A 12,511-nucleotide genomic window follows, 5' to 3' on the forward strand; every position below is an offset into this window, starting at 1 on the left:
AGAAGTGTAATATTGTGAAGCAAAACTAAACTGAGTTTTGGAGCTTCAGCATGTTTAAACTCATCAGACATTCACCCATTTATTTATTCACCATTCATTCATCTCCCTATCCATTCATTAAAGAAAGATGTTTTGAGGGGCACCTGGATGTCTCAGATGGTTAAGCTGAGGTCTTGATTTCAGGGTTGTGAGTTTAAGCCCCATGTTAAAGTGCCCAGCATGGAGCCTATTTAAAAAAAGAAAAAAAGAAATATGTTTTGAATACTTACTGTGTCCCAAGCATTGTGTTAAGATCTGGAGATATAGTGGTGAACAAGGTTGGCAGATTTCTGCCTCATAGAGCTTATGTTTTAATGAGGAAGACACAGTAAACAAGTACTAAACAATATAAGGTTACATCGAGCCAGTACTATAAATGAGATTTAAAATGATGTGATGATGAATGTGGTAGGGAGAGGACTATTGGGCTGAGACTTAGATGATGAGTTAGGGATGGAAATGTCAGGAATAAGAATCCTCCAGGCAGAGAAAGCAGCAAATATAAAGGTCATTCTATAGTAATAAACTCATGTACAAGCCTCCAGGGAAGGATTGGTAGGGCCTTGTTATCCATTAATTAAGAAAATGAGTTTGAGGGTCAAATGAAAGTGGTCTGTGACTGCAAACTTGCAACATTTTATAGTATAAATGTTTACTTGCTATCATTCTTTGTGGATCTACAGCCTTAAGAGTTGGGTAAATAAGTTATAGAAATGTGGAAAAGATTTCATGGTGATGTTTTTACTTTGCCATCTATGTCGTGATTTATTCAGTAGAAGTCTTGAACATCTGTATATCCTAACAAATAAAGAAAAAATCAAGTTTGCATTACACAAAATATGGGATCTAAAACTATGAAGTTGTATTCCTTGTTCTGTAATTATTATGGTCAGATTCAATAATAGCACACTTATTTTGAGGCTCACTGAATTGAATCACTGTGTTAGATACTTAGCATAGAGTTCTGAGTCTGTAAGAGTGATAGACACAAATAATGACCTTTGCCCCAATGTCTTAAGTGTTATAATAGTGATAGTGCTGCAGCACTATAAGGGAATAAAAGTCCCCTATATAAGACTTTATTAGACCTCAGGGGTGCTTGGGTGGCTCAGTTGGTTATGTGTCTGCCTTTGGCTCAGGTCATGATCCCAGGATCCTGGCGTCGAGCCTCATGTCTGACTCCCTGCTCAATGGGCAGTCTACTTCTCCTCTGCCCTTCCCCCTGCTCATGCTGTCTGTCTGTCTCTTTCTCTCAGATAAATAAATAAAATCTAAAAAAAAGACTTTATTGGACTTCAAACACTATTCAGTGGAATTAAAAAAATTCAGACATTAGGAATGATTGTCAATTTCTATATTGAGGAGGCATTCTCGATAAAAGGCAAACACCATGAAACCCTATGTAATTGATTTCTCATTATTAACACATTGGGTTTTTTTTTTAATTCTATATTCTCTAATGATGTGTCTTCTACCAAATTGAAAAAAAAAATGCTTTCTTTATTCTAGCTTAGGTACTTACAGAAACTAAGTGTGATTAGTATGAACTTGGAAAATGCGACTTAAACTAGAATTTTAATTCTGAGGAATATGTTTGTAATATACATAATCATAACTGTCCCATTCGTATATCTAGAATGTGAAACTGAGTTACTAGTACAATGAATGTATTGATGATGTTTTCCTCTCAGTCTTTTTTTACTTAACTTCAAACTACTTACAAGGTTATGGCAAGGTGATGATGCTAAGGAGCTGTGATGAGATAATGAGTTTTAGAAATAACCCCATGTATATTGGAAATTAAGCTAAAAACTAGTCATTATCAGATAAATGCATTTAATGATTTTTTAAGATTAATCTGCAACTTGGGAGTAATATAGGAAGGAATAGTTGGGAATTAGTGAATACTTTAGATTAATTTGATTAACATACTAAGTGGAGACTGTATTGTTTTACATTTTAATAACTGTTTTCACTTGTTTTTTGAGGTAGGCTAATTCTCTGATATATTTCAACAGTTTTGGGATATCTATAATGTTTTATATTAAATTTTGTTCACTGTATTTTGTGGTATAGAACATAAGCATATTAACTAGGAAAATTAATAAGATGATTTGTAAATGTTCATTCTGTGGGTTTAGGAGGGCCAGCTAATGTTAATGCTAGTGCCTGGATTGTAAATTTAAGCATCCCTGTCAGTGACACTTAATCTCAAATCCATAGTCTATTCAGACTATGAGCACCAGCAGTGTCATTTTCTTTTAAATGAGAATGAGGGGAGTGCTGAGACATATATATAACATGATTTTATTTATTCATTTATTTTTTAAAGATTTTATTTATTTATTTGAGAGAGAGAGAATGAGAGAGAAGAGGGTCAGAGGGAGAAGCAGACTCCCTGCTGAGCAGGGAGCCCGATGTGGGACTCGATCCCGGGACTCCAGGATCATGACCTGAGCCGAAGGCAGTTGCTTAACCAACTGAGCCACCCAGGCGCCCTATATAATATGATTTTACCACGTCAGTTCTATGACCAAGAATTTTTAAGTGCATAGCACTCTGCACACATTTTTCTACAGTAAAATATTTACATATTTTATGCATTATTTATTTTAAAAGTTATTTTAAAACCTGTTGTTTGTCTAAAATGGTATTTTTTTTATAGGGAGGGCTGAAAAACAGCAAACATGAATGCACCTTATCTTCACAAGAATATGTTCATGAATTACGATCTGGTATTTCAGATGAGAAACTTCTTAACTGCCTTGAATCTCTGAGGGTTTCTTTAACCAGCAATCCTGTCAGGTAGGTGGTTCTTACTATTTTGGTATGATTCTTGCAATTTGTACTGAATGTAGTTGTTAGGAATACAATCAGTTACATCATTTTAACCTCAAGATTTTCTGAACAGCAGTCTGATATTATCTCATAAAACAGCAATGTCTGATTATGAGGTTGTAAACATTTAAAAAATATAGTTAATTTGATCTCTGAATAATGTGCAATTTTAAGAATACAAATATTACTTGGATGTTTAATTCCTCTTTTATTATATAATACATGGATCCAGAAGTTAAAAATCCACATTTACTTGGCAGTTTGTTTGCACAGATAACAATTATTATATATTTATTTGTAAAACAAATTAAATATATTGGCTCTGATATTCATTTTTGCTTGAGAAATACAGTTTTATATTATATAAGTTTTAGATATACTGTTCACATATTTTTGTAATTTGGGATAGCAAAAGTTAAATTATTTTAACCAGTAAAAGGAATGAGAGAAAGTATTAATAAACTCAAGGCTCTACACATTTAGGCTATTTTCTTTTTCTCTTTTTCTAAAGATTTATTTATTTGTTTATTTGAGAGAGAGAAAACAAGCGCTGGGGAGGGGTAGAGGGAGAGAGAGAGAGAAGCAGACTCCCTGCTGAGCAGGAAGCCCAACGCAGGGATTGATCCCAGGATCTGAAGATCTTGACCTGAGCTGAAGGCAGATGACTAACTGACTGAGCCACCCAGGCGCCCCTAGGCTATTTTCTAACTACAAAGGATTTTTAAAGAAGTTCCTTGCCAGTGGTGGATTCCAATAACTGATGTTCTTTATTATCATAAAAAAACTTTTTAGGTTAATTATAACTAAAATAAATTGTTTTATGAGGAAAAATAGGTTTTCAGTGTAATACGAAAATATTCTGGGTGATACTCATATAAATTGCTGTAATCTTAAATTCACAAATTACTGCATAGAAGTATACAGAAATGGTATTTTGGTTTCATTCATGTTTTTCCTAATATATAATGGAGCCCACAGTTTGTATTTCTCTGCCCTATTGATAGAGCCTTGAAAATAATTTAGAGTTCATTTGAATTGAAGTAGAAATTGAAATATATCATACTATTTATTTTTATATAGTACATTTGTCAGAATAACTGAAAAATTATAATTCTGTAATTAAAAAAAACTTTACAAAGGCAGTGGTAAGATGTGACTTACCTTTGAATATGATGATCATTCAAAGATGACTATCTTGTAATTCTAGAATGTTTCTGGTTTTAATGATTTGAACAAGGATGTGAGTTGAGAACTGTAACCATTTTTGTGCTCCTCCCCATGTAAACCTACAGCTCTTTACCATAGTGCACTTATGTGCTCTGAAAATTTCTGTTGAGTGGTTGATTATATGGGTGAATAAATGAATATTTAAGAAGTGAGTGTAGAAAAAATTCTGGCATTTAGGAATGAAGGGGAGGGGTAGCTAGTAATAAAGATGTTAAGAAAGTCTTGAAATTACACGCCAGGCCTTTAAAATACAGCCCAGCAACTACCAGACAACTCCACAGAATTATGGGACCAGGTTAGAAATTGGTAGGTCCTGATTGGCTGGAGGCAGCAGCATTCTGGTAGCTGATTGGCTCCACAGGTCGTGTGAGTCTGCTTGCGTCACCACACATCGAAGCTTCTGGTGGTAAACGTTGGTAGAGGTCAGAGCCTACCCGAGGAACTCACTGACTAGAGCGAAAACCTACCTCCTAATCTTTCTGAGCTCTCCTTAAGGATGAGTAAGAATGGTTTTGTGAGCTATGGCAGCGTTTCTGCTGTGGGTGGAGCCTTTGGAAGCAATGACCAACCATTTCAGGGCGGTGCAGCTCCTGCTACTAAGGCCCCAAGAACCAGGGTTCGAATTCAGGATATTATACCTGTGTAAACCAGCTGCTCACCTCTGCCCTGGTTGACAATGTCTTCAAGATTAGGGGAATTGAAGTTTCCCAGGTCTCTCTTGTGGGGATAACCAGAAAGGCAGAGAGGGCTTCCAAATACATTCTTTACAGTATTGATATGACCACCAAGCCTATTGAGGTCTGCCAGTGGCTCAGAAGAAATGAAGCAAAACAGAGGATGTCGCTTCTTCCAGTGGGAGTATATGTCAAAGTGATTGGTATCCTCAAATGTTTTAAGGAAGTAAAGGGCCTTGAAGTCTTGAATATCCCTGTCCTGGAGGACATGAATGAGTTCACCACACATATTCTGGAAACTGTCAATGCACATATGATGTTGGATAAAGCCCACCATGTGGCCTCTGGGCCCAGTGCACCTGTTGTCCCATCAAAAATAGATGAGGTCCAAAAGTATGGCGATTACTACCACCTCGACCTCATCCACAAGGAAGTTCTGCATTTGATCCATCACTGTCCTCGACAGGAAGGCAAAAGTTTGCACGAGCTCCAGACCCAGCTTCACAGCCTGAGCGTCGGGCCATCAAGCAAGCCCTTGAGTATCTGACCATTGAGGGCTACAGTTACCCCACTGTGGATGAAGAGCATTTTAAATCTGCTGATTGAAGCGATGAAAAGATTTTTCATTTTCCAAAGATCCTTGCCTCCCTCTGTGAGTGTGTTTAAACCTGTTGACTTTTAGGAAGTAGATTTTTTTCAACAAAATATCTCAGGGGGCATACTTTGGAACCTCACTGCTTTTCCAAATGCTTTGAACTTCTCTGTTTTTCTAACTGTATTTGAAGCTCAGAAAGAGATGGTGATGGAGAAATTGACTGGACTTTTTGTAGGATTAGCCAGCAAGCAAATGAAAACAGTCTGGGATGAATGAATTTGGGAGAGAAAAGGTACAGAAAAAAATGGAAAATTGTTATTTGTTGTGTGGGAGCTTCTTTTTCTGAAATATCCATATATTAGGAGAATATAGAATCAGTCAAGGAACCAGTTAAGAGAGAAAAACAAAAATTCTATTGTTTTTACGTTAGACTTATTTTCTGTGTTTGGATTTAGCTTATAATCCTATTATCTCTTGCTAAATGTAGTAATTGGTTAATTGAATGTGCTAAAGAGAGCAATTTATGAATTGAAGTGCTCAGTTCAATATTTATTGAGTGATTTGCCCTTTTACCATAGATTTATTTTTAAAAAATAAAATTATAGTATGTTTAACAGCTCTTATTACCACAGGTTTATGTTTTTTAAAAAAGTAAGATTATACTACCTTTAAATGCCAGCTCTTATTAACATGTTTATGTTAAAAAATAAGATTATGACTAAATAACAGCAAACATAGAGTACACTATGTTTAAGTATACTATTTAAAAAATAAAATTATAGTATGTTTGAAAAATTTTTTCTAAAATATGGTTAGGTTTAATGATTATTTCAAATATAATGTGGTGATATTTGGATTAAATTACAGTCCATTGTAGTTGCATGGTACATGGATACCAGATTTTCTGTGAGTTTGATGTTCTGATGGATTCTTTATAGTACTAAATGCTCAGTTTTATGTCTGACAAAGGATTATTCTTACAGGTTAAGCAAAGAAATAAAAATTAATTATATGAATATTAAGCTTAGTAAATAACTGAAATTTTATTTGAACATTTTATTAAAATACTTTTTGAAAAATCTTGACTCTCCGGTGTGATTTTTGTCCTAATTTTACTTGAAAAGCCTCTTGTTTTGTTTTTGAAGATTAATAAGTTTAATTATCTAGAATAAATTTTTCTCCTCAATATAATAACATATCCTTGTTTTAATAATACATTTTAGTATGTATTAAATTATGTGATACTTTTAAATAATTGAATAAAGTAAGCCCTTAGTTATATACATAAAGATGGTATCTTTCAAGTTACTAGTTTTGTTACATTAGGAGAAAGAAAAGAAAAAGTATGTGTATACATATTCATTTGGACAGGTAGAAGAGAAAAGCATGACTTGTTTTAATCACAGAAATGAAGTGTAAAACATTGAAAATCTCTTAAATACAGCATTCACAGTAATCCATACTGTCAGGAAAACTATCAGAATTTGGCCTCTCTTTGCCAACCCTTATGAATACTTGCCACCAATACTTGTTTAAGCTTTCTGAGCCGTAAACTTAACTTTTCCTCCTTTCAGAAGCCCAGAATTCATAAGTGACACTTTTTTGAAAACCACAAATAGTTAATATACCTGTTTGTTATTGAAATCATCAGATGTCTCTGCAAATTCTAGTCTTTATAAACATAAGGAATTCTGAACCACTCTTGAAAGTTTGCCTGCCCTGAGGAAAATCACACTGGAGGAGAGGCAATGATGTTGTATTTGTTCCTTAGAATTTCAGTGTGGAATGGTACAGTCTAGGAGGTGTGTGTGTGTGTGTCTTTCTGTGTGTTTTTCTGTGTGTCTCGGTGTGTGTGTATTCGTGATATTACTTACACAATTGCAGGAACCCTGAGATAAGAATTCAAATCTTTATTTTATTTATTTATTGGAGAGGGAGAGAGTGAACAGTCAGAGGGGCCGAGGGAGAGGGAGAAACAGAGTCACCACTGAGCAAGGAGCCCAATGTGGGGCTCAATCCCAGGACCCTGGGATCATGACCTGAGCTGAAGGCAGACGCTTAACCAGCTAAGCCAGCCGGGCAGCCTTCACAGTTCGATTTTTTTTATGGCTTTTTAGATCACTCTCCAAATTGTCTGAGTTGGTTCAAGTGGCCATTGGATGGGTAGCCACTTTTTCCTCACTCTAGGAATATTCCTCCAGAACTAGGAAAACAGCAACCAGAAAAGCCCTTTCAGGCTGACTTTAACTAATATGTTGTGATATGTACACCAAATTTAAGGGAGAACCAGCCTGTCTCCCTCTCCCATCCTTTTGGGTAACTGTCCTCTCTCTGTGTTCCTTGGGGTTCTTTCTAGCTTTGTTAATTGCCCTGCTGCCCCCCTTATTCTTCTGAGTGAAATTATGTGCTTTAGTGGGATTCTACTGCAGGTAAGAGACTGCAGTGAAAGAAGAGTAAGTAGGTCTACCTATAATGTGAATGGAAATCAAACATTTTTCATTTGGATTATCTTATACATGCATTTGGATAGCAGATTTTTAAAATCCATTTTAAACCTTCCAACATACTTCTTCCTTCCACTGCATATTTCCTTCTACTGCATACTTCCTTTTTAATTTTGTTTAGAAGGTAAATGACTTGGCCAGTGTTCCCCTTCCTCTCCAGTCCTGACTTGTATGTGAGCCAAACTTTTGAGGATAAGATACCAATCCTGGGGAAATACTACCTGCTATTTTGGACAGAGATATTTAAGCCCGAGGAAGCTGAAGAATATAATTGACAATTATAATCTGCTTAGGGTTGTTATTCTATGGCTTTTAGGTATATGAAATGTATGCATTTATATTGAAATTGATTCTAAATTAATTGAATAAATTTGAAAATGTTTTCAAATCAAAGGTAATATTGCTGTTGTCATAATTGTTAATAACAATAATTTTATTTTACCTACTAAATTTAGATTTGTATTTTGAGTATAATTTGAGAAATGTAAATTCTTATATTTTTTTCAGTTTCTGTTTTCTTACTATATGATGAATCAAAAAAGGTTACCACCTCAAGACAGTATGGTACTGGCACAAAAACAGACACATAGATCAATAGAACAGAATAGAAAACCCAGAAATGAACCCACCACTATATGGTCAATTAATCTTCAACAAAACAGGAGAGAATATCCAATGGGAAAAAGACTGTCTCTTCAACAAATGGTGTTGGAAAAACTGGACAGCAACATGCAACAGAATGAAACTGGACCACTTTCTTATACCATACAGAAAAATAAATTCAAAATGGATTAAAGACTTAAATGTGAGGCAGGAAACCATTAAAATCCTAAAGGACAACACAGGCAATAACCTCTTTGACATCAGCCATAGCTACTACTTACTAGATATGTCTCCTGAGGCAAGGGAAACAAAAGCAAAAATGAACTTTTGGGACTTCATCAAGATAAAAAAACTTGTTCATCAGAGGAAACAACAAAACTAAAAGGCAACCTATGCGGTGGGAGAAGATATTTGCAAATGATGTATCTGATAAAGGGTTAGTATTCAAAATCTATAATGAATTTATCAAACTCAACATCCGATAACCAAATAGTCCAGTTAAAAAATCAGTGGAAGACATGAATAGACATTTTTCCAAAATAGGCATACAGATGGAGGACAGACACATGAAAAGATGCTCAACATCACTCATCATCAGGGAAATAGAAATCAAAACTATAATGAGATATCACCTCATACCTGTCAGAATGGCTAAATAACAACATAGGAAACAACAGGCATTGGTGAAGATGCAGAGAAAGGGAACCCTCTTACATTGTTGGTGGGAATTGCAAACTTGTACAGCCACTGTGGCAAACAGTATGGAGGTTCCTCAAAAAGTTAAAAATAGAACTACCCTATGATCCACAATTGCCCTACTAGGTATTTACCCAAAGGATACAGAAATACTAATTGAAAGGACACAGGCCAGTGTCGTTAGAGGCAGAGAATGAAGAGTCTTGTGAATCATTTGGAGGACTTTGGCTTTTACTTTGAGTGAGCTGGGAAGATGCTAGAGGGTTTTGAAGAAAGTAATGGTATGACCTGACTTGTGTTTTTAAAGGCTATCTCTGGATGAAGCAGGGAGACCAAGTTACATGTTGCTATAAGAGAGCTAGAAATCTCACAGGAATTCTAGGGACAGCAGTGTAGCTGTGTGTCATGCAGGCTGATATGGAAGGTCACTTGACATCCCACAGTAGTCCTAGAACCTGGTTATTTTTGTCATCTATCTCAAGTCAGCAGCAGAAATTCATGGCACATTAACTTGATTTGTTTTGTCAACATGGGCTCTCCATGAATCTGTGTCTTTTCCTGATATTAACTGCCTGGCCATGTCTGTATTACCCAGTTCAGTTCCTAATGGGGAGTCTCTGGTCCCCATTTGTTTCTCCTTAGGCAAAGCTTTTCTTGTCAGGCCACCTCAGTATGCAGGCCAGACCATACTGTGGTTAGGTCACCTTCTCTAATCACATCAGTTTGCCCATGGTAAAGGAGAGGGAGTCAGGGTGGTATGGTCCAAAATTTGCTTTCCTAGGACTATTACCTAAGAACGTAGTTGTGGGGAGTGCTCAACTAAGAAGCGGGTATGAGTTTGTCAGGCACCAGCCAGTACAGGAACTTTAAGGTGAGAAGGAAAGTTATTGCATGGAGATCTCCAGAAGATCAAGAATTACGTTTTTATTCATCCTTTATGTTCAGCATTTAGCATTATTGCTTGTGGCATTACAAGTTGAGTAAAAGAGGAAAAGTAGCACACTGCCTCCAGGAAGTGCCTCTGGTGTTCCTGTGTGTATACATATGTGTAGGTTTTAGAGAGAAGGGAAGGAAACAAGGAACTTCATTATCCTTACTTTTACTCTGACTGTTCTAAGAATTCTTATCAAAGTCTGGTGAGCCACCTCTAAGCAGTGGTCTCTCTTTGGACTTTTATCTCCTATTTGACTCTGGTCCAAAAATCTTTCTTCTTTCTGATAGGGGGGATACTCTCCTCAACCTGTCCCTCAACTTCAAAAGCGGTTGTGGTGGGACATGTGTCTACATCACATGGTTAAATTCATTCTGGGAGTGCACTGTAGTATTTTCCCCTCTTGGGAGCTCACTGTGAACATTAGCATTGGTTTTAGGAAAGCTTTTTACATTGTTTCAGGAAAGAAACTTCTTAACTTTATTAACCCAGAGTTTCCAGATATTTTTTATAAAAAAGTCTTCTGTTATTCCCTAGAAATGCCTATAACCATTACATAGTATGAATCATATCTTGTATTTCTACCAGATTTAAACCTATCAACAGCCATAAGATTTTATCTAACACCCCCTACTTTAGAATCTCTTTCACAGAAACCAAGAAGTAATCAACACAGCAAACAACTAATTAGTCTTCCTACTGGAGAGAAACAAATAAGCAAACAAGAGCAATGAAACAAAAAAATCAGAGAAGGAGGAAACCAAATATAAGAATAAACCCAAGAATGAGAATAATTTGTATAACAAGAAGGAAATTACAGGGAAAACAAAGAAAAATAGTCTATAGAAGGATAAGTAACCTTGAACGCATAGTGTCTTATAAAACTTATAACAGTAGAAGAATCCTTGAAGTTAAACAGAAATCATTTAATACTATTGTTTTAGTTTTCTAGGGCTTCTGTAACAGTCACCAAAAACTGGGTGACTTTAAAACAATAGAAATTTATTCTCTCACAGTTCAGGTAGCCAGAAGTCTGATACCAAGGTGTTGGCTTTAGGTCCCTCCTACAGCTCGAGGAGAGGATCTTTTCCTTGCTCCTTCCAGCTTCTGTCATTCCTTGGTTTTTGGCGGCATAATCCCAACCTCTGCCTCTGTACTTATATGGCTTTCTCTATGTCTCTGGATGTCTTTTCTGTGTCTCTTACAAGGACACTCTAACTGGATTTAGGGTCTGCTCTAGTCTAGTACCATGTTATCTCCATCCTTACCTTAATTATATCTACAAAGACCCTATTTCCAAATAAGGTCATATTCTGAGGTTCTGGATGGATTATATTCCAAAATTTATTTCTAAAATTATCCATAAAACCATTGAAATAACAAAATTAGCTAAATTCTGTCTAGGTAAAAACCTTAGCTAGTTTAGAAGATCTGAAAAAGTCAAACTATGTACTACTTATAGAGCTCTCCTTAATGAAATTAAATTTTATTGGCCTTGTTCCCTTTATAAAGAAATTGTTTCTTTAGTACTAAATTCTGAGAGTATATTATTTGATAGAGTCACGCTAGAATGCCAGTCATGAGATCTGTATTTCTAGCCCTTGATCTGTCACTCTCTGTGACTTTAGTGTAATCAGTAGCCTCTTTTGGCCTCAGTTTTTCCCTGTATAAATGATTTTGGAGACTCCTAGATCTAAACTTTTATGTTCTATGTTCTTATTTACTTACTTCTTATCCTATTATCTTTGCTATTGGAATTAGATTAGTGTTTATAAATGATTTTGAAGAGAAAAATGTTCCTCCATAAGACTGAGTGATTTCTTAGCATCTTATTATTTTCTTGCATTTACAAGTTTTATGTTTAACTACAGATAGATATTTATAATTTCTTTTAAAATATTGAAGAAAGCAGTTTCTAAATCTTTGTTACATAACTATTTTTCAAACCTGATGTTCATTAGAATCTGGGCATTTTCCGTCTTATGGCTGATTTATTCTTTCCTTACCACAGTTTTAACTGGTTTCTTTTTTTTCTGCCCAGCCCCTAGTAAAGTAAATATATAAACATGCACATTGATAGCTTTACAAACATTCTCAAAGTACAGTCATTTCAGAATATTAAATGGAGTCACAAATTTCAAATTCATGTTATTTAATCACTCAGATGATAAAGACTCTTAAAGTCATTTCCTTATTTTATGCTAAAAGCAAATATTTTAAAATGCCTTTTATAAACTATCATTAACTGGCTATATCCCAAATCACTCACTATGCACTCCCTCAACATTTACTTTTTTACTGTTTATGTTCACCTACACATGCTTATGCTCTGTAATAGTTACATGCATGTATGTCTGCTTTGCTCATTTAGAATTTAAACTCCTTTGGGGAAGGGACCCTCTTG

At 35.5% G+C, this 12,511-nt stretch overlaps 2 protein-coding genes across 7 annotated transcripts in view; both read left to right on the forward strand.

The window, feature by feature from the left end:
• DIAPH2 (diaphanous related formin 2) overlaps positions 1-12,511 on the forward strand; it is a 949,436-nt gene that overhangs the window by 209,308 nt on the left and 727,617 nt on the right. For all 6 annotated transcript variants that reach the window (XM_073885915.1, XM_025876973.2, XM_073885914.1 and 3 more), the window contains one exon: positions 2,705-2,844. In XM_073885915.1, the coding sequence (XP_073742016.1) occupies positions 2,705-2,844 (140 nt within the window). The remainder of the gene's footprint in view (positions 1-2,704; positions 2,845-12,511) is intronic.
• Positions 2,858-6,452, forward strand: RPA4 (replication protein A4). Its single transcript, XM_025877388.2, is given in 3 exon segments — positions 2,858-4,742; positions 4,745-5,293; positions 5,296-6,452. Coding segments are annotated over 3 exon segments (780 nt in total). The 5' UTR covers positions 2,858-4,600; the 3' UTR covers positions 5,385-6,452.

This window comes from Callorhinus ursinus, unplaced genomic scaffold, assembly GCF_003265705.2.
Source record: "Callorhinus ursinus isolate GAN/ISIS: 27379988/994484 unplaced genomic scaffold, GSC_fseal_2.0 scaffold67, whole genome shotgun sequence".
Lineage (NCBI taxonomy): Eukaryota > Metazoa > Chordata > Mammalia > Carnivora > Otariidae > Callorhinus > Callorhinus ursinus.